The sequence below is a fragment of the Pelobates fuscus genome, chromosome 5 (genome assembly GCF_036172605.1).
Source record: "Pelobates fuscus isolate aPelFus1 chromosome 5, aPelFus1.pri, whole genome shotgun sequence".
NCBI lineage: Eukaryota > Metazoa > Chordata > Amphibia > Anura > Pelobatidae > Pelobates > Pelobates fuscus.
Window position 1 is genome coordinate 6,009,103 of NC_086321.1, and position 24,396 is coordinate 6,033,498.

Genomic DNA, 24,396 nt, shown 5'->3' on the forward strand with positions numbered 1-24,396 from the left:
TTAAAGTCTTACTTTTATATTTTATATACAGTGAGCACTATATTTTATTTTCTTTATCTCGAGGAATTACCCGCATCTATGTCCCGCCAGTGGGGGATAAACGCCACTGAATGCTGATTACACTTGAGCAAGTACATGCTCTTGCATAGGTGAGTGAAATACCTCCCCTACACCTATTTCAGTCTATTTCACTTATGCCAATACAGTCTGCACTATTGGAGTCTCCCTGTCTTTCTATTTTGCATGCCCATCATTGAACCAAGATTGCCTATACCATAGAAGACCCAGCGTTCTATTTTGACTACAGTATCAAGTTTCCATCAGCCTATTGGAATCCACCACATATTGGGACTATTACGTTTTTTCTTATATTTATTTTAATGTATATTTATATGTGAGTAAAATTTCTATCTATTTCATATTTCTCATTTTACCTTTAAATTGTATTATTTCTGTACAGCGCGACCTATTATTTTATTTTTTCAACATTCTTTATTGAGGACTTTAGAGGGAACCTCATACCCATAGGTTGCAGCTTCTCTCTTTTCTCTTCTCCTTTAGACCACCTAGCGCTGAGCCTATACCCCCTTTTTTTCTATCACAGGCTATTTACCTAAGGTTAGTTTGACACTTTTTGCATAGCCATTTCACCAGCAATCTCTGCTAAATATTGGAGTAAAATTGTGTTTTTTCTCTATTTTGGCATATACACATATAACAAGGTTTTTGTAATGTGCATTTCATAAACCTAGTGCGTGCTATCCCTGCACAGAACCCCATATTGTGTTCACAACCATTGCTGATTTATACCTGCATTTCTATCAAATTAAGTTTTCTTAATGTATAATTTACTGATTGCTACCCTAATCTATATTGTTTATTGAAATGATCTATAGTCAGATCAATCACATAGTTTATATGTGACTGTATAAACATAGAGCTATTGTTGCTTCGGTTTGCTAGTTTCCGATTATATAAAGAACTTTGCTTTCACTATTTTACCTTTTTGACCCTACCGAGCCACCCCTCAACTGAAAAATGGACCAATCAGACTGAAGGGCGTGATATTTAATTCAACCACTGGGGGGGGGGGGGAAGTCATTACCCCCTGACGAGCCTCTAATTCAGGCGAAACGCGCATCGGGCTTGACACCTTGCCGACACCATCCGGATATCTTTCTATTTGCATCCCTTGACTTACTACGATAATTGTGCTAGGGTTTAGACCTTACACCTACCATAACCCGATAACTGTTTTGGGTACTTGTACAATTTGGCAGACCGTTAGCCACCACTGGTGTGGTATATACCTTCCTATCAGCAACAATTCAGTTATTACTCTGACTAACTTTAATTTGGCTGATTGATAGCCACTCCGAGTCAGTGGGCAGCAATATATACCGATCAGGGTATTCGTCACGTAGCTAATTCAGATTACACTTTACTATTACTAATCTTTATGAGCTCTTTGCTCTGTAATAGTGTTCTATTTACTATTACTGGTGCCCATGAAGGCACTATTTCTACCTATATTTATATTTCGATTATTACTAGTAATGTTCAACCTAGTGATTCCACAGCTCCACGATTTGGTCAGCTTTCTGTGATATCTGTAGTCACTGTATGGATCTAGTTCCATCTCCTGTTGTGAAGTGCTGTCCGTTCACTTCGGTGCATTACTCCTACACCATTTGAGTGAGTCCAGCACTGCTGCTTTTTTCCTGATGAAATAGTGACTCGGTGTGTTTAACTAGAACGTACACTTTGAGTCAATATGTCTCTGTAGAATTCGTTGTCACTTTATATCGAGCTCTCTCTATTTGTGGCACGTTCATTCAGTGAAGTAGACATTCTTTTAGCAAATAAACATAACGATAAATGTTTGCTCCATATTAGGCTGACTGACACTTTCATAGCTAATTCTAGCATTCTCACCATAGAAAATGATCTGTACTAATACCTATGGAGACAATCTGTTACCTTCAGTGTGTATACTTCCACGATATTATATTTTTATAACATCTAGGTTTATAGGCTGCAGATTGAGTCACCTATTTCCATCTCATACAGTCTCAATTAGCTTTGTGTTATACTGATATTATGATGTTGGAGATCGCCATCATTTACTTTACTCCTATTCATTTGACTAATTTATTTCTGTAATTATTTTTGCCTTGTGTCCTTCCTTACTCCCCTTATCCCCTATGTATACGCCCTAAGCATTATATGTTGTTTACTCTGTTTGTCTTAATTAGACAGCCACTTTGTACCATATTATCTTCTTAGGGGTAGTCTATTTTAGGAAACGTCTTTTGGTATTAATAAAGTATCTTCTAGATTTTTAATAATTCCCCATTTTAGGGACAGATTCCTCTCTCTTTTTCTTCGTTTCATTACCACAGGGTTACCCCCTTGTCTGTTCCCTCTATATTTGGATAACCTCCTTGGACAACTTTTTTCTATTCATCATTTCCAGGTTTCAATACCTATCCGGCCTTGCTGACAAGCCATAATATAAATTAACAAGAGTTATTTCATCTTTTGTATTTATCTGTTTACTTCTCTTCTGTTAATTGAGTATTAAACTTTCTTGAATGACTGACCTCCTAGACAAACTAGGTGACTTAAGCCTAGGTCAAGAGGAAATTACTAATGTTTTCTCGACCAATCCATTATCCTCACATGGAGTCACTAACGACAACATCAACACTGCATTCTTTGAGATTCAGAAGACATATCAAGAGCAAATAAAAAGCTTCTGGGAATTAACAAGTTTAAAGCAATATCTAGAACAAAAATTAGTTCCTAGAGGCCTACGTCCCGACATTTTGCCAGATAAAATCCAGATTTAAGAGCAGCTCAACGAATGGAATTCCATTTTATTGGGCTGCTCTTTCAAACGAATGGATTTTCTGGTAAAGTTGGAAACGAATAACTTTGAGGCAAGTAACCTCAAACTAAATGGAGAGATCACTGTGATCAAAAATTACAAATCTGACGATCTATATACCCCCATGGAAACTAAACTCCAACAAAATATCATTAACTTTGGACAGCATTTAAAAATAAAAAAACAAATTCCAAAGAGACTTTAAAGACTTCAAAAATGGCAATATTTTCAGACAAACCAACAAATAGAAACATCTATTATTGTTAAACCTGCAGATAAAGGGGGGTAGTTATCTTGGATAGAGATATGTATATACAAGAGATTAATAGACAGTTGACAGATACATATCTGAAATTAAAGAAAGACCCCACTGAAGAAATAACTAATAAGCTAAAATTGTTTTTAGAAAAAGGTCTGAAAGACAGGATCCTCAATAAAAGGGAATTTTCCTTTTTAAATCCAGAACATCCGAAGTTCCCAGTTATATATCATCCTTTGACCCGCAATCCAACAAAGCGTCCATCAAAACATTTTTGTCCACAACAGGAGCTGATGCTAAGAAAGCTATATTACACCAAAGGAGATTACCACAGAATGTCACCAAGCAACAAAGAGACATCATTAAAAATGTGGCTAATGATACATCGATTACCATAAGGTCAGCAGACAAAGGGGGAGGTATAGTGATCATGAACTACCGAGACTATGCTGATGAAATAAAGATGCAACTAGCGGATCAACAGACTTATAGCCTGTTACAACAGGATCCAACTAAGATGATCCAGCAAAAAGCGGAAGATCTTTTGAGCATGGGGTTACGTGCAGGATATATAGATTTGAAGCTATATAAATATCTTTTAAAAATACACCCTCGCACGCCAATTCTCTACACTATACCAAAGATCCACAAAAATCAACAAAAGCCACCGGGAAGACCGATTGTATCTGCCATCGATGGGCTATTGGAGCCAATTGCTAAGTGGTTAGAGGCTTTGTTCCAAACTCCAATTGCAGAACTTGAAACATGCATTAAAGACACACAATCCCTTTTGACAAAAATGGCGTTATTAGAGATCAAGAGTAACAAACTGATACTGATCACGATGGATGTGAGCAGTTTATATACTGTGATCCCCCATGAAGAAGGAGTAAACGCGATGCGACAGGTACTGACACACTCTACCTCTTACAAAGGTCCTCCAATTGAATTTGTGCTTGAATTACTGATGTTCACTTTACAAAATAATTATTTTCGGTTTGAACATTCATGGTACTTACAAATAGCGGGCACCTCTATGGGGGCCGCCATGGCTCCGATGTACGCAAATGTGTACATGTATGTGTATGAAAAAGAACACATTTTGGCAAAATACAAGCAACACATTCAAGGGTATTACCGTTTTATAGATGATATCCTAATTATGTGGAACGGCACCGTAGAGGAAGCTCAATCAATGGTGACACAACTGAATCAACTACCGTCACCAATTAGGATGACAGCCAATGTAGATGCCAATCAAGTACAATTCCTGGACCTATCAATATCTATAGGTGATGACAAATTGGAGTACAGTCTGTTCACTAAACCGACGGATAGAAACACCTTGTTACATTACCAAAGTGCGCATCCATTGATGTTAAAGAACTCAAAAATTACCAAAGGCACAGTATATGCGGACCATAAGAAACAATTCAAATACGGAGGTGATGGAACAACAGATACAGGCGATGACCACCAAGTTTTTTGAAAAAGGTTACCCAAGGCCAGTCCTACTGAAAGCACTCGAAGAGGCAAGAGTTGCACGCGCTCAAGAGAAGACAAGTTGCCCGGCGAGACTAACCTTCCCAATACAGTTTCATCAGTCAGCTACACACATCACCTCCGCGATAAGGAAGAATTGGAAGATGCTAGCAAGCGACAACACCCTCCCGAAAGTTTTTAAAGAACCCCCTTTAATAAGCTATAAAAGAAACCGAAATCTGAAGGATCTATTGGTACAGACGGACCCTGTTAAGAGCTACACACCAACAATGACAACCCAGAACAGAGGATCAGTCCGGTGTCTGGGATGTGTAACATGTGGCCAAATGACGCCAGCTCGTTTGTTTAACCATCCCCACAATAGCAAGACATATCAAATAAAGTATACCATCACATGTAAAACCAGATTTGTAATATACAAGTTAATCTGCCCATGTGGATTAGCATATATCGGGAAAACTGAGACGGCGTTGTGCGAACGTATTAGAGGACATCGATCCAGTATACGACTAGCATATAGAGACTCGATTTCTGACAAACCAGTGGCCAAACACTTTTTGGAGCATCAGCACCCATTGACATCCCTGAAGTTTATGGGGATTGATCATGTTCCCGTACCCAGGAGAGGCGGTGATCGTGGCAAATTGCTGCTACAGAGGGAAGCCTTCTGGATATACAAATTGGGAACAGTTTCTCCAAAAGGCCTTAATGAGACATTACCCTTGAATTGTTTCCTATAACCTTGCTATACCTATTTAGCCATGTATTCTTGCTAATTTTTTGTATACTTAAGATTGATCATAATATGGTCACTATCAATTTTTATTTATTTTATTTCTGTCCAGGTTCATTGTTTAATATACACATTGTGATCTGAAAATTACAGTCTAATATATTGTTACTTTGCTATCTTTGCACTTTTACAATCACTTAAGCACTTTACTTAGCACTTTAGTATTTGCACTTACATTTGGCACTGGTCACTATTAGAGCATTGTTCAATTAGTCTGCACTGGCAAATCTATGGGGTGATATCCACACCCTAATATTTCACAGAAATTGTAAGTTGTATTAACACATATTTTACATTCATCCATCCAGTTCACCCCTTCAGTATACACTGAAGCTTATTCATTTATTTATTGACTTTAATGTGCACTTTATTATTATTTTTATTTTAGTAGTATTATGAGCCCTTTAAGACCCTTAACACGTCCGATACTGTGAGGGTTGCCATGGAGAGGTAGCCATGACAACCAAGTTTGTGTACAAACAAAACCCAGTCACCGGCACGCATTTAGACACTCCGATCGGCATTTCAATGTCTTCACATAGCCCGCACATGCGCAGATTGCGCTCGGACTTATACAGTGTTTTGGATACTTGGGGCATCCGTAGGATAGGCGGAGTTCCGCGATCACATTGCACATGCGCACTATCATCGGCTAGATGCCGAGAATCATACTCAGCACCTGGGGTGAGTCTTTTCCTTCCACAATATGATAATTATTGTGATAATTATTGTTTTAGTATGCACTATTGATTAATTATTGCTTAATTACTTAACCTATATATTAGGGCACTGTTTATGTGTAATTTATTGATCCTGATGAAAGTCCTGAGAGAGGACTGAAACGTTGATCCTGGCATCATGTTTTAAACTTGCTTAATAAAAGAAGATTTTTAACCTGAAGACTGAGTGCTACCTTTCTACATGTATGTATGTATGTATGTATGTATGTATGTATGTATGTATGTATGTATGTATGTATGTATGTATGTATATATATATATATATATATATATATATAGCCAAAGGTCCATAAATACCCCATCAATCCTCCAGGTCGTCCTATCGTCTCCAGCCCTTAGTAAGGAACACCCCGGCTTTCCTGCAGGATTCGATGAGTTTACTTGACATTTTAAAAGATTTTGCGTGGCATGATGGCTATCTTCTTGCCACATGCGACGTGTCCAGCTTGTACACCATTATCCAACATGAGAAAGGGTGTGAAGCTGTTAATTTTTATCTTGAAGCATCTAAGACATATGGAGAATCACAAAGGAATATTATCTTGGAGGGGATATGGATGATTCTGATAAATAATTACTTCTGGTTTGAGGAGGAATTCTTTCTGCAGACCAGAGGTACAACTATGGGGACCAAGTTTGCGCCATGTTATTCCAATCTTTTTAGGTCCTTCTGGGAACATTTTTTTGTTTTCCAGGGGCATGACTGGCGCAAACTTGGTCCTTTACAGGAGATATATTGATATATTTATTGTTTGGAAAGGGTCTGAAGAAACTTTCCTCCAATTTTTTGCACATTTAAATCATAACGATTGGGGCATCACACTTACAAAAAATGTGAATCAAGACAATGTGGACTTTTTAGATTTAAATATTTTTATTCAAGATAATATTTTAATGACCAAAACTTTTTTTAAACAAGTCGATGTAAATAGTTTTATTGAACTGAAAAGTTGCCATCATCGTCCATGGTTAACAAACATACCGAAGGGACAGTTTTTAAGGATACATAGGAATTGTACTAGGGAAGAGGACTATACCATTCAAGCTACAACTCTTAAGAATCAACTTTTAGAAAAAGGATATGACGAATATGATTTACAAGATAAGATCAATCAAGTTGCGAATATGGATAGATCCCTCTTATTACAATATAAACAGAAAGAAGACAATAGACAGAAAAATGATCAGATTCCTTTTATTTTAAATTTTTCAAGTAATATTGGTGCTGTAAAGAGTATTATCAATAAGAATTGGCATATCCTCCAGCAAGAGGAGGATATCCAACAATATATAGGCACTAAACCGAAGTTTATATTCAGAGGGGCCAAGAATCTTAGACAAACGTTAACCTCTAGTTTTATCAAAACAGAAGTTCCTAAGAACTTTTTAACTAATTGGACACAGGAGCAGAAAGGTTTTTTTCTGTTGTGGAATGTGCCAAGCTTGTTGTAATACTATGAAAACCCCTAAAAAAAAAAATGATGAATTTTATTCTACTGTCACTAATAAGAAATATAATATTAAATCCTTAGTCACATGTCATTACACAAATGTTATTTATCTTTTGAGTTGTTCTTGTGGCTTTCAGTATGTGGGAAAGTCATCACGACAGCTAAAAATAAGGATTAGTGAACACCTTAGAAACATAAAAAAAAAGTCTTCCAAATCATAGTGTGTCTAGACATTTTTCTCAACATCATAATTCAGACCCTAAGTTTCTAAATTTTTGTGCAATTGAAAAGGTAGTAAGGAACTGGAGAGGAGGAGATGTTTCTAAGATGCTTAGTCTAAAGGAATCTAAATGGAATTTTGAACTACGCACCTTAATCCCAAAAGGACTTAATATCGACTTTGAGATTAATACAATTTTATAATATATTTTATACTTATATATTTTATTATTTTTTATCTTCTATTTATTCATGATTGCTAACTAAGAAATCTAATTACTCTTGTCAGTTTATCTATATGAATTTGTATTGTTGGGCTTATATATATATTGTGTATAATATACATTTTTTTTTAACTTTTTTCTATATATTTATTTTTTATATTGTTTATATTGCATATGCTTTTAATATATGGAGAGACTAAAATGTTTATTTTTATATCTTTCTTGTGTTCTTTTTATATATACCCCTGCTATTATTTTATGGAACTATCTTACCACTTTAAAAATGGCCTCTTTGGCATCATGAGGGACTAATAAGGACTTCAAAGGAGTATGGGAAAAAAAGGAAGGGACACATCGCTGTTACACGACGAAACCGGAAGTGACGCGACGGCCTGGAATTCGATACACACACGTCGCAGGAAGTGACACTATGGACTGGAACCACACGTCACAGGAAGTAACGCAACGGACGGGCAGAATGGATTTTTAGCTTCCCCATTCACTGAGACACCTGCGAGTAGATCTTGTAACGGTTGTCTCTGGCAGTGAGGGAAAAAGACTTGTTTTGTTTGCTTGATGTTGTTATATATTTTCTTTTATTGTAAATAGGTTGGAGGCATGAATAGAACACCAGAAATGTCCGGACCGGATGTGTAGCCATCTTGGAGGTGGCAGTACACATCCGGTTCGGACCATATAAGGAAATGGGTGGGATCTTTGCTACATGTGTAACAAATGATACAATTATGTAACCCATGTTAATACATATATAAATGTCACTAGGCTCATTGTAATGCTGAACAGCACCTGAGGAAGACCATATGTAAATGGTTGAAACGCGTTGTGCATCTTTTATTTTATTTTTTATGTAATAAATCTTTGTTTATACATCTTTTACTCCTGACTCCTGACTCCAATTTTCCACCAAAAGACCACTGCAACAATTTGATCCATTTGAGAGGAGGAAGAGATTCTTAATGTCCTTGAAAGTGACATAAAAGGCGATATAAGTTCTGAGCCAACTTTCAAACGGCTCAAAAAAGTGTGAGTGGTTACAGCTCATTAATTTCCATATCACTGTGGTTATATACAGATTACACTATGTTCTGTTATATATTTTCTGTATAGGAAATTTATACCACGTATAGTGATGTCGCGAACATAAAATTTTCGGTTTGCGAACCGCGAACGCGAATTTCCGCGAACCAGGCGAACCGCCATAGACTTCAATAGGCAGGCCAATTTTAAAACCCACAGGGACTCTTTCTGGCCACAATAGTGATTGAGGGGGGGGCGGGGGAGACCTACTCTCCTTACCCCCCCTGGCCCCCACCCCTGGGCGGCGGGTGGGGGCCATAAAGATAATGAGTAGGGGGACCTACTGTCCTCCCCCTCTCCGACCCCCACCCCTGGGCGGTGGGGGGGCCATAATGATAATGAGGGGGGGAACCTACTGTCCTCCCCCCCCGGCTCCCACCCCTGGGCGGCGGGTGGGGGCCATAAAGATAATGAGGGGGGGGACCTACTGTCCTCCCCCTCTCCGGCTCCCACCCCTGGGCGGCAGGTGAGGGCCATAAAGATAATGAGGGGGGACCTACTGTCCTCCCCCTCTCCGGCCCCCACCCCTGGGTGGTGGGGGGCCATAATGATAATGAGGGGGGGAACCTACTGTCCTTCCCCCCGTCTCCCACCCCTGGGCGGCGGGTGGGGGCCATAAAGATAATGAGGGGGGGGACCTACTGTCCTCCCCCTCTCCGGCCCCCACCCCTGATCGGTGGGTGGGAGCCCTAAATACTAATAAGGGGGGACCTAATGTCCTCCCCCCTGGCCCCCACCCTAAAAATAATGAGGGAGGGACCTTTAACTAAGAACCTGTAAAAGAAAAAAAAAAACCTTACCATTCGATGTTTTGTTTCTTCTAAAATCTTTGTTCAGCCCCAAAAAAGGCCAAATAAAAAGCTATAATAACCGACGCAATTAAATTAAAAAAAAAAAAAAAAAAAAAATTATCCATCTTCACCCATGGAGGGCTCCGCGCAGACTGAGCTCTGCAGGGCAGGGTAAGGCTTATAAAGCCTTGCCACGCCCTGCAATTAGGCTAAGAACACTCTGATTGGCTGGTTTAAGCCAATCAGAGTGCTCTTTGACATTTTACACAGCGTGGGAAAATTCCAAAGAACTTTCCCACGCTGTGTAAAATGACACAGAGCATTGTGATTGGATGGATTTCAAGCCCCCGCGCAGGGGTGGGGGCCGGGGGGAGGACAGTAGGTCCCCCTTGTTGTTTTTTTGATGACGAATAGGGGCGGATCGAACATCGCATGTGTTCTCGCCCGCGGTGGCGAACGCAAACATGCTATGTTCGCCGGGAACTATTCGCTGGCAAATAGTTCGGGACAACACTTATAGTGATGTCGCAAACACGAAATTTTCGGTTCGCGAACGGCGAACGGGAACTTCCGCAAACGTTCGCGAACCGGGCGAACCGCCATTGACTTCAATAGGCAGGCGAATTTTAAAACCCACAGGGACTCTTTCTGGCCACAAAAGTGATGGAAAAGTTGTTTCAAGGGGACTAACACCTTGACTGTGGCATGCCGGAGGGGGATCCATGGCAAAACTCCCATGGAAAATTACATAGTTGATGCAGAGTCTGGTTTTAATCCATAAAGGGCAGAAATCACCTAACATTCCTAAATCGCAATGAATATGGATTGACACCTGACATATGACATATTGACACCTTGACATATGGATTGACACCTGTCCTCAGAGCCCCTGATCCACACGGACACAGAGCAGAATAGGGACTGTTCCCCTTACATAGGGTCACTTGGCAGGTATGGATTGACACCTGTCCTCAAAGCCCCTGATACACACTGACACAGAGCAGAATAGAGACTGTTCCTCGTCCTCAAAGCCCCTGATACACACTGACACAGAGCAGAATAGAGACTGTTCCCCGTCCTCAGAGACCATGATACACACTGACACAGAGCAGAATAGAGACCGGGGGTCTAGTAGCGTTGACACCCAGCACAGGTCGTTCTCCTTCAGCCTTTTTATATGAGGGTCCCTCAACAGGCGCGACAGCATGAAAGACCACATTTGCACAAGGTTGGATGCCGAGCTACTCATTTCCCGTTCCTCCTCCTCACACAGAGTAGAATTAGAGACTGTTCCGCGTCCTCAGAGACCATGATACACACTGACACAGAGCAGAATAGAGACTGTTCCCTGTCCTCAAAGCCCCTGATACACACTGACACAGAGCAGAATAGAGACTGTTCCCCCTACATAGGGTCACTTGGCAGATATGGATTGACACCTATCCTAAGGATCCCTGAAACACACTGACACAGAGCAGAATAGAGACTGAAACCGTGTCTAGGAATCCAGCAGCGTGCTTTTCCGTCCGACCAGCTTCAGGCTTCTTCTACCGCCGCAGATCACGTCTTAGTGATTCACATACCGTAAGTTACCTTCCCGTTACGCCAGGCACAGTCCCACGGCATCGCTTACGGCCACGGTCCTCACTTTACGGTCACAAATCTCTATGCAACCGTTTGATGCACCTTGCGGTTCGGGTAATAACCTACATACTTATTTAAATACCGCTCGTATATATGCTTCTACATAGCCCCAAACGGGAATATCGGTTATGGGTTATTTAAGTGAAACAGATATACATAGCTATATAGTATAAAAGCATTCTGTATTCCTATATACCCATTTAAACACATACATATTGATATTCATGCATTGTTATAAATACACTCCATACTGCAATCATCACTTTTGCGGCATAAGGCACATTAAAATACAACTTCAGCTTTTAATGTGACTTAAACGGTTATATCAATTTTCACATGCACAGCAAGCAACCGTACCAAATGATACATGCTACGGCATCACCATGTAACATTCCCACAAGATCCATAATTACTGCCTACCTGTTACACTCACAGGCTACACCACACCAAAAAACACATAAAACTCTAAATCTGTTTTTAATCAGTTATGGCAAACTCATGCGTTTACCAGATAAACTCACCACCATATATATGTCCATACAGCAGCACATGGTACACATATATAATGATCCGGGGTGTATTTCCATATAGACACACATGGTACACATATATTGTCCTGGTTTTGCCGTTAAACACAGGGCTGGGCTAAGCAATGGGTTATTAAACTTAGTTTCATCTTGAATATTGCCTACGTTTAAAGATACCTCGGCCATAACATACCAACTAATATACATCCATCATATATAACCGTCTAAATAACACTGGATACGTGCTACGCGGACATTTATTCATACATATTTCAAACCATACATGGGTTAATTAACTGTCTCAACACACATGACAAACGGCTGTTCTACTCTGCCACCTACAGGCCAGCATACATTTACAATAACATCATCCACATGGACCTCTGTGTATATATATATATATATATATATATATATATATGGTACATGGGTTACCTACACGACCACTTCATCATATGTTCATACGGGGCTTTACAAACACTGACCCCTAAATTAATATACCAAACAAACTACACGATCAAAAAAATTACAGACACATATATTAAATTATTATATATAATAATTATTATTATATATTAAATTAATTACCTCTCCTCAAAACAAATAGCACATCCCCTAACTGGGAAACCTTAAATCAAATATGTACATTTCAGATAAAAAACGTAAATCCATGCCAAATTGCTACGTTCAACTTACTACAAGACGCAATCTCAGCCACCTACAACCTGACAAGCACAAAACGTACGGATATCTTACAAACATCCTCACCACTGACCTCTACGGGTCAAAGAGACAAACATTATTAAGAATTGATCATGCCAAATGTATTTATTTTCATACGGTTTCCATCTATTTAGTTACAGGTATCTACTGCCACCTATACAGATTGTCTAGTTCTTAAGTTATACTTCCAGGTACGTACACCTGCTCACAGTATCTAAATATGATTCCCCCAAAAAATAGATAAAGTAGATAAAATAGATAAGTACTGGCAGTCAGGGTCATAGGGGCCAATAACAGTAATATCTCCTTCTCGGCATTATGCTTCGGATTAGCGGTCCCGGAATTATTCAGACTCCTCAGCACGACAACAAACAACACGGAAGCAGGGGAAGGCCCCAGCACCACCAGTTTGGGGGACATCCAGGCTATGCTGGCCTCACTCATGAGCTCCATGGGCAAGGTCAACGACAGACTGGCTAACCTCGAGGCGGTGACCACAGCCCTCACCAAGGCAGGCCTTCCCGACAGCGCTCAAACAAAACCAGTCGAACCACGGGCTACGGGTAACGTTAACTCAGATACCCATGACGTTGATCCCGCACACACTATCCCAGCCCACATCAAGAAAGACATCCTGGAGGGCAAAGATGTCAACCTAGCATCCTTACTAATTGCCTCCCAGGATGTGGTAGAAAACAAGACTTACATGTATGACGAGGTATCGGTGGTGGTCAGATCTAAAGACTCCAGGTTGAACCGTAAACTGACCATCCCGGAATTTGTTGGCCCACTGGCCAACTAGAATGCCCAAATTTACAGTCTGTAAACCAGAACCCAACAGCAGTAAATACCCTAATAGCACAAGAATTGTCAGAAGGGTTCGTGTTCGGACCATTCACAACCCCACCATTTACATCATGGCGTACGAACCCCATCGGGATTGTCACTGGGAAGACTTCCCTCAAACAAAGACTCATTATTGATCTTTCAGCCCCTCATACATCCGCTATCCCAAGTCTCAACTCCCTCATTCCCTCCGAAGAATTTTCCCTTCAATACGCCACCAATGATCACGCCATTACAGCCATCACACAAACTGGGGTCGGAGCTTGGTTAAGTAAAACGGACATTACAAATGCCTTCAAACTGCTACCAATCCACCCTACACTCTGGCACCTACATGGTATAAAATGGGCAGACAAATACTATTTCTTCTCCCGCTTAACTTTTGGGTCGAAAAGTAGCCCAAAGATTTTTGACACTTTCGCTGAAACCACTTGGGTGTCCCAGTATCCGTCAAGAAAACTGAAGGTCCGGACACCATCATTACATTCCTGGGTATACAACTGGACTCAGCATCCATGCAAGCAAGCTTACCACACGACAAAATTGACAACATTATCAACAGCATAAACCACTACATTTTCCTGGGTACTTGCAACCGCAAGGAACTCCAGTCCCTTATAGGTTCCTTAAACTTCTCCATGCGCATCATTCCTCAAGGAAGGGCTTTCATATCCAGACTGCTTTGTCTTTTTCCCCACTTTCAACACGAGAACCACAGACTGTCCATGGATCAACAAGTCACAGCAGACCTACAAATGTGGAGGAGGTTCTTGACCAGCTGGAATGGTAAAAGTTTGTTCCTCCCCGCATTATCAGACAAGTCACCAACCATATGGTCAGACGCAGCATCCAACAAGGGTTTTGCAGCCATCTTTGGTAACAAATGGCTGTGGGGTAAGTGGCCTGAAGAAGTCGTGACTTAGAAGGCTTTTTCACAATCTCAGCCCTCTTTGAAATCTACCCTATTGTAGCAGCTGCTGTGGCATGGGGGCATCAATGGTCTGGCTTGTCGGTTCGCTGCCACTCAGATAATCAAGCCACATGTCATATAATCAACAAAAGCAGGTCATCATCCCTTACAATCATGAGGTTTCTTAGAAGACTCACGTGGCTGGCAGCATGTCATAACTTCTACTTAGTTTGCTTTCATGTGCCAGGTATCAGTAACGTTGCAGCTAACAGCCTGTCTCGTTTTAAATTTCAGGACTTCCGACAAGCACACCCGTCAGCAGCTCAAGCAGCCACAGTCGCCCCTCCGTTCTCACAACTAATCATTGACTAGACATAATCATGAAACATAGCAGGGATCTAGCCACATTAGCTCTATCACACAACACTCACACTACATATAACAGAGCCTTCACACTATTTAACAGATTTCTCGCCGATCACGACATATCACAACCATTCGTCATGACATCTATTATAGCTTTCGCTTCCTTTTGCCACCTTAAATTACACAATTAAGTTATATCTGACAGGCATACAACATCACATACTAACCCTAAGACCTAACACTCACAGTTTCATGGCAACATACCAGGTAAAGAATATACTCAGAGGTATCCAAAAATCCGTACCTCCACGACCACCACAGCGATTACCTATAGACAATAAACTTTTCCAGTCACTATCCGACCTATTAGATTCCAGACCTTTCCACTCTACCACCAATTCAGTCATTAAAACAGCCATGTACACAGCCTTCTACGAGTTCCTCAGGCCAAGGGAATTCACCACTGTAACAACTACTCAAACAGATAGATGCCTGCTACACAAACACCTACAAAAACACAGCGACCACTACACACTCTTTACCCCAGTCAAAGACAAGCCAACATGCGCATCCAATAGAGATCACATATTACCCTACCCTAAACAAATGGTGTCCAGTAGCAGCCTTAGACGCCTATCTTCGTAACACCACAGTACTACCATCACAACCTTTATTCAAACTCCAACACACAGTACTCACCACCACGGTATTTATGAGATATATACGATCCCTGCTAACAATGTTGGGGCTCAAACCTTCTCACTACTCTGGTCACTCGTTTTGCATAGGAGCAGCCTCCACCGCATCCAGCGCAAACGTACCAGTACACGTCATCAAGGCTTTGGGACGTTGGAAGTCATCCGCCTATACTACATATATACCCAAACCAACACAAGAACTAAGAAATGATTTTAAAGCCATATCTGGATAATTGTATATATTGTTGACTGTAATAAATATTTTGTTATTCACTTTTTGCCCTCTTTATTTACAGGCCTACCGTATCGTCGGTATTGGCACACCACAACAGACTTGCTCTTTTATACTATTCCAGTCCTACTGAAGTCTCACTCCTTATACGATTACTTTGCCCTTTACACAAGTAGTAAGGCCGTTTGGCCTGTATTTGTGGGAGGGGCTTAAGTTAACTCCCCTATATAAGCTACACCTCTTACCTGACTCCTTACCGATCAAGGTCAGCGTCTGAATGCCCCTCCCACCCACTCCTCATACTTACACAACCTTATTACTTTTCTTCTTCTTTACTTTCTACTCCTTGGTGGGCCCTCTTTATTTACAGGCCTACCGTATCGTCGGTATCGGCACACCACAACCTTGCTCTTTTATACTATTCCAAGTTCCTACTGTAACCTCACTCCTTATACGATTACTTTGCCCCTTATATATATTTTTTAGGGGGATTCCCTTTGAAGGTATTCAGTATTTATATTATTTAGAGGATCTATTTAGTGGTAGTTTATTGGGATTGTATCCCTATATTATTGTCCTTTTCTTCCTTATCCAGATAGAGTTATATTATATATACCAGAGAGCATTTAGAGCACGATCTATTAAAGCTTATTTTTTTTGTGCTCAATTCTGTTTATATATACTCATACCTAACACTAGGGAGAATGGATATATGTTGTCTATTTTTTTTGTTTCATTGTCACAAGTTGAATAACACATTCTTTCATTGTTTAAGTACTATTATTTTATTTATATTTCTCTGTGGGACTACTTCATTTTCTCCAGATTTATGCAGCTAGATACATCTGCTTTTTGCAGCTGATTCTCTCTGCATTTTTCATCTCGTTTTTTAGTAATATTTTACACGAATCATACATATGTACTTATGCCCATCTATATTAATATGAGGCAATAAGGATTCATCTGATCACACTAGTGACACATTGTTCAAATAACAATAACTAATTATATGGATATCTATTCAAATCTTGCTGGTGATTCATATATAATTGATAACTTTTTTCAATCAACTTAATTAAATTCTACTCCTACATTGGTAGATTATTGAAAACAATATTTGTACACATGTCTCTATACTAATCTATATTAATAAAAAGTGATATTCATCATCTTATCACACGAGTGGCATGATAATCTAGCCATCACATATATAATATTACTATCATTGTTATTACTGTTTATGCAACAACCATTGCTGATTTATATCTGCATTTGTATCAAATTAAGTTTTCTTAATGTATAATTTACTGATTGCTACCCTAATCTATATTGTTTATTGAAATGATCTAGTCCGATCAATCACATAGTTTATATGTGTCTGTATAAACATAGAGCTATTGTTGCTTCGGTTTGCTAGTTTCCGATTATATAAAGAACTTTGCTTTCACTATTTTACCTTTTAGACCCTACCGAGCCACCGTACCCTTACACACACCCCTCAACTGAAAAATGGACCAATCAGACTGAAGGGCGTGATATTTAATTCAACCACTGGGGGGAGTCATTTCCCCCTGACGAGCCTCTAAATCAGGCGAAACGCGCATCGGGCTTGACACCTTGCCGACACCATCCGGATATCTTTCTATTTGCATCCCTTGACTTACTACGATAATTGTGCTAGGGTTTAGACCTTACACCTACCATAACCCGATAACTGTTTTGGGTACTTGTACAATTTGGCAGACCGTTAGCCACCACTGGTGTGGTATATACCTTCCTATCAGCAACAATTCAGTTATTACTCTGACTAACTTTAATTTGGCTGATTGATAGCCACTCCGAGTCAGTGGGCAGCAATATATACCGATCAGGGTATTCGTCACGTAGCTAATTCAGATTACACTTTACTATTACTAATCTTTATGAGCTCTTTGCTCTGTAATAGTGTTTCTGTCTCTATCTTCTCTTTACTATAACTGGTGCCCATGAAGGCACTATTTCTACCTATATTTATATTTTGATTATTACTAGTAATGTTCAACCTAGTGATTCCACAGCTCCACGATTTGGTCAGCTTTCTGTGATATCTGTAGTCACTGTATGGATCTAGTTCCATCTCCTGTTGTGAAGTGCTGTCCGTTCACTTCAGTGCATTACTCCTACACCATTTGAGTGAGTCCAGCACTGCTGCTTTTTTCCTGATGAAATAGTGACTCAGTGTGTTTAACTAGAACGTACACTTTGAGTCAATATGTCTCTGTAGAATTAGTCGTCACTTTATATCGAGCTCTCTCTATTTGTGGCACGTTCATTCAGTGAAGTAGACATTCTTTTAGCAAATAAACATAACGATACATTTTTGCTCCATATTAGGCTGACTGACACTTTCATAGCTAATTCTAGCATTCTCACCATAGAAAATGATCTGTACTAATACCTATGGAGACAATCTGTTACCTTCAGTGTGTATACTTCCACGATATTATATTTTTATAACATCTAGGTTTATAGGCTGCAGATTGAGTCACCTATTTCCATACGGATCTACTTCTCTTTTTTGCCTCATACAGTCTCAATTAGCTTCGTGTTATACTGATATTATGATGTTGGAGGTCGCTATCATTTACTTTACTCCTATTCATTTGACTAATTTCTGTAATTATTTTTGCCTTGTGTCCTTCCTTACTCCCCTTATCCCCTATGTATACGCCCTAAGCATTATATGTTGTTTACTCTGTCTGTCTTAATTAGACAGCCACTTTGTACCATATTATCTTCTTAGGGGTAGTCTATTTTAGGAAACGTCTTTTGGTATTAATAAAGTATCTTCTAGATTTTTAATAATTCCCCATTTTAGGGACAGATTCCTCTCTCTTTTTCTTCGTTTCATTACCACAGGTTTACCCCCTTGTCTGTTCCCTCTATATTTGGATAACCTCCTTGGCCAACTTTTTTCTATCCATATTGTGTTCAGCTACATCTGCTGAGTACAACGATACCCCCATTGTATGCCTTTGCCCCTATTCTGTGAAGCTACAACGCCATATAGGAGACCATGATATTTCAGTTTCTATAGTTGGAATTTTCAGAGAAGGTCCTATGTCTGATTTTGTGGCATTATAGCCATTTGACTGTTAAATTAACCCCATAAAGGCCTTCCATTTGAGAAAGCAGACACTCCAGAGTATGTTATGCATATATTATGCCTTAACTTGCCACCATTTTTTTCACCAATTTATTTTAAATTTTGTGGTGAGAATTTTTATTTGTAATTTTATTATATACATGTTGTATTTTCATTGGGTATTTCTTACATTTGATAAGTGCCACTGTCATAAATGCCCCCTAAATATGCTCAGTTACCTCTTCTGAGTAAAACAATATGCCCAATGTATGACCCAGACACTATTTTGTGAAGTTACAGTGCTGTGAAAGAGACGTGATAAGTTCAGGTTTTTAAGTGTGAATTTACATGGAGAGTTTTAATGGGTCTGTATTCTATCTTTAAATATGTTAGCAGGCTGCTTTTTCCAACTACCCCAAAAAGGCATACTATTTCTTAAAGAGAAAGGGTATTTCAAAAGGCAAATTTTGAACCTTAGCGTGGGATAATTTTTCTGTTAGCTTGTATCAAGTGTAGTGGTAATAAGCATTTTTTCTATCTTTTTGACACACAGTGAGCTTGTACTGTGTATTTTGCAAACCTTATGTGCGCTACGGCTTTATAATACTTTACAAATGTGTGTTTTATTGCAGTAAAAGCCAAGAGTTTTATGACATTACCTGTAAAAATGCCATGCAGAGCTTGGATAATTGCAACATTTCCTCATTTTGTTTTATATAGTTCCATATATAAATACTTGATGTGACATGAGAGCCCTGTTTTCCCTGAACAAAATGATACACAATAAGTTTGGGTGCCCTTAAAGGACCACTCTAGGCACCCAGACCACTTCAGCTTAATGAAGTGGTCTGGGTGCCAGGTCCAGCTAGGGTTAACCCATTTTTTTTATAAACATAGCAGTTTCAGAGAAACTGCTATGTTTATTAATGGATTAAGCCTTCCCCCAAATCCTCTAGTGGCTGTCTCACTGACAGCCACTAGAGGCGCTTGCGTGATTCTCACTGTGAAAATCACAGTGAGAGCATGCAAGCGTCCATAGGAGAGCATTGTAAATGCTTTCCTATGCGACCGGCTGAATGCGCGCGCAGCTCTTGATGCGCATTCAGCCGAAAGGGAGGATCGGAGGAGGATCAGAGGCAGAGAGCTCCCTGCTCAGCGCTGGAAAAAGGTAAGTTTTACCACTTTTCCCTTTTCCAGAGCCGGGTGGGAGGGGGACCCTGAGGGTGGGGGCACCCTCAGGGCACTCGTGCCAGGAAAACGAGTGTTTTCCTGGCACTAGAGTGGTCCTATAACCCCTTAAGGACACATGACATGTGTGACATGTCATGATTCCCTTTTATTACAGAAGTTTGGTCCTTAAGGGGTTAATAGGAAAGCAGTGAATTACGGTTTAACAGACATAGTCAAAGTCCAGGTTTTGTTTTTGTACAATCAGTCCTTAAAGGGACACTATAGTCACCTGAACAATTTTAGCTTAATGAAGCAGTTTTGGTGTATAGAACATGCCCCTGCAGCCTCACTGCTCAATCCTCTGCCATTTTGGAGTTAAATCCCTTTGTTTATGAACCCTAGTCACACCTCCCTGCATGTGACTTGCACAGCCTTCCATAAACACTTCCTGTAAAGAGAGCCCTATTTAGGCTTTTATTGCAAATTCTGTTTAATTAAGATTTCCTTATCCCCTGTTAGGTTAATAGCTTGCTAGACCCTGCAAGAGCCTCCTGTATGTGATTAAAGTTCAATTCAGAGATTGAGATACAATTATTTAAGGTAAATTACATCTGTTTGAAAGTGAAACCAGTTCTTTTTTTTTCATGCAGGCTCTGTCAATCATAGCCAGGGGAGGTGTGGCTAGGGCTGCATAAACAGGAACAAAGTGATTTAACTCCTAAATGACAGAATTGAGCAGTGAAATAGCAGGGGAACGATCTATACACTAAAACTGCTTTATTTAGCTAAAGTAATTTAGGTGACTATAGTGTTCCTTTAATGGGTTAAAAGGACACCATAATGACAGATTTCCTTCAATTTAGGGCTTCCCTGGCAATATTTATTTTGATCCGAAATTCTCCAGATACATGAAGTTACAGAAACCTGAGGTAATTCTTGGCTTTAAAAGTGCTGAATTGTAGGGGGATTTTCTACTGGCTCTTGCACAATACTCCTACAAGTTGTCCTCTTAAACTAATTAACAAGTTACATCATCAGATCACCCCACACCCCCCTTTATTCATTCATTCAGGGGTACATAGTCACACTGGGTGGAGTAGAATGTCCACTCACCTTTGTTTTGTAGATCTGCCCCCTGGTGGACAGATGGCTATTTTCTTCCAGTTTCTATAACACACCCCAACCCTTTACATAACACAATTGGGATGTTAGAAAGAATAAACAGAAATATTGTTTATCCCCAGCTCTCAGGTTTACCATATCAAACAATAGATATCTACACACTTGTTAAACCAGATACTGAATACTAGGGCATTATAATTCATAGTCTGCCATTTATGCATATTGGGGTGTGTATATACTATTGTAATAATTTATGTTAATATTCCTAAATACAGGGTAAATGTTTTCAAAACCACAAGGTTATGGATGTAAAAGATTTCAAAGAATGTACGAAGTTTAGACAGTTATTTAAATATACAAATTTATTTTAATCTTCGGGTATTAACATTCCATTACATATTAAGTCAAACCCTTACATAAATGAGTGGGGATTCCAAACTAAATTTCAATTTCAAGACAAATGATTTGACCAACAATCCTGCAGTATTTAAGTTTCATACGGACTATTGCAGGTTATATAAAAAAAATAGGTAAAAATTGGCTGTGTATAATTATATAAAAGTATCAAATATATTCTTCCTATCTGGGAGTGTATGATTCTACACTTTCATAATGGATTTCCCACATATTCACCGGGAACTATAGAGTATAAAAACTGCACAGAACCTCACCCATAAAAAAGGGACTGGAGGGGGCGGGGCCCGACCGCCATGCTGACCGGTCGCATGCTACTGAGGCTCCTGATGAATCCACACTAAAATCAGCAGAAATCATGGTCCCACCACAGGAAAATGTGAGCAGAGATCCATTAGTGTGCACAGGAGATGGTGGACGCCACTGCAGACTCCGAGATCGGGAGTTTTGGGGCCTTGCGGTGCAAAACTTCGGAGCCTGCGGCCTACTTGGGTGAGACGCGGGGCAGACGGCCGCTGCCCTGCCGACAAGCCTGACTATCCCGCCAAAACCCTGTGACACCTCCAACGGGCCCCGTTCTCCCCCCCCTTGGACCGGGGGGGTTGTCCCGGTCCCCACTGGTGGGAACTGACCCTCCGCAACACCCCCCCCCCCCCGCAGGGTATGCACAACATCAGGGGCCCTGCCTGGCGGTCTCGAGGGCGTGACTGCCAATCACCCATCACTCACAGGCAGCCCCAGCAACAGAAAGCATTTCATACTCACCTGGGGATTAAGCGGTGAATCCCTACTGTCTCACCTCCGCACCGTGAACTTAGGCCTGGTCTCCACGACGGCCTTCCTGGGTCCTGAGCTCTAGAGGTCACCCCTCCAACCGCAGCCCAATGCCTGGACTGAGTACACTTACCGGGAAATCCGTTGCCGGCCTTTAATGGAACCGGAACCGAGGGCACAGATGGTTGGCTCATACAGAGCCCGGGGCTGGCAGCGTGGCACACACCGGAGCCACCCCAATAGCTGGACGCAACTACTGCACCACACGGATCGGAGGCACAGGAACAACACGACCGGCAAACCTTGCACACCTGACAACCTGCCAACGGGGAGCAGAAGGACTTTCCCAAAGAAACCCAGTGGAGCCATTCAGTTTGGTTTTGTTTTTAGTTGAAAAGCTTATTATCACCCTTAATTCACCTTAAGCAAGCCGTATTAATGTTATGCGATAAGGGCTTCATGCTGCCTTCAGTGACCCTCACCAGTTATGCTATACACCATGTGGACATTTAATGACTGCCTGATCATCAGATGCAATGCTATACACACTCCTGTCGTATTAGTTATGACATAGTACAGCTTGAACAGTGTAGCATCTTCACGTTCTTAGCAGTGTTATCATTGTACCACTTATATTATTTTGCACATATAAAGCAGCAGACTTGCTTTGTGGAAATTACTCCTCCACCAAGATCACACAGATTTTAAGACATCAAGAGGAATATCCAGAATTAAGGATGACTGATCATTTATTTAAAAGCAAGGCCTTCTCATCCGTGTACCAGCAGTATATGGTTCCTGTGTCCAGTGACGTCATGAATCTGATTTTCTCATATTTGAAGGAGAAGAAAAGTAAACCGTATGATACAGCAGTCGATGTTGGCTGCGGTACTGGGAGATATACAATGCCTCTAGCAAAAAGGTTCAAAAAGGTTATCGGTGTAGACATCAGTGAATCTCAGCTTGAGGAAGCCAAACAATTCTGTTCCTTGGAAAATGTAACTTTCCAGGTGGCTGCTGCTGAGAACTTACCCCTAGATGATGCATCTGTGGACCTTGTAAATGCAGGACTTGCTGCTCATTGGTTCAATGTGGAAAAATTTGTGCATGAAGCAGTTCGAGTTTTAAAGCCCAACGGCTGTCTGGCAGTTCATGCTTTTGTTCCAATTTTTAAATTACAAGATGGCAATAATGATGCAGCGCTAAATGTTGTTATGAAGCAGTGTTTAGACAAAATATCAGAATTCAAGTACGAAAACAACAATATTATGCATCACCAGTATGAAGAGGTGTTCAATGCTATACCATTAAAAGACAAGAAGTGGGTTACGGACATCCCCGTTGTATTTGAAATGTCTGTTGAAGAAATAATAGGATTTTTTCAGTCTATATACATGTATCAAGAATTCCTGAAACATGATAAAAATGAAGCCATCAGATTCCTGATGCATCTTGAACAGAGGTTTTGTGACATTATAGGAGATGGGTCTGAGTCAGCCCTCATTAAGGTCCATATCAAACACTATTGTGTCCTAGCCTGCAAATCATCATGAGTCTGGAGAAATAATGGACTGGGGAAGAGATAGTGTAGCATGTGTCAACACTTTCCTCTTGTATTCAAAATTTGTAACATATTTAAAGCTCAACAGCAGAACAAGGAACATTTAGCAGATTATTATTATTTTTTTATTACCATTATTTTCTGCCACATGATAATATTCCATCACACGATGGAAGAGCCAGGAATGAGGACACGTAAGCAGGAAGATTTACAACTCTCCATATATATTTGTTTTTTGTCTCAACTGCCACATTCAAAAAATTCATTTATGGACACCAACCATCGGTAACATCCCTGTTGCTTTTGTAAAAGCTCTG

The 24,396-nt window shown here is 40.3% G+C and overlaps 1 protein-coding gene across 1 annotated transcript; it reads left to right on the top strand.

Annotated features, from left to right (window-relative positions):
* The first annotated feature begins 23,167 nt into the window (after positions 1–23,167).
* LOC134612348 (putative methyltransferase DDB_G0268948) lies at positions 23,168–24,091 on the top strand. Its single transcript, XM_063456686.1, has one exon. It carries the CDS (start codon positions 23,256–23,258, stop codon positions 24,069–24,071), a length of 816 nt encoding a protein of 271 aa, XP_063312756.1. The 5' UTR covers positions 23,168–23,255; the 3' UTR covers positions 24,072–24,091.
* The last annotated feature ends 305 nt before the right edge of the window (positions 24,092–24,396 follow it).

What these genes read in the sequence shown, in the direction of transcription:
- LOC134612348 (XM_063456686.1), top strand. Translation starts at nt 23,256, where the DNA reads ATGACTGATCATTTATTTAAAAGCAAGGCCTTCTCATCCGTGTACCAG.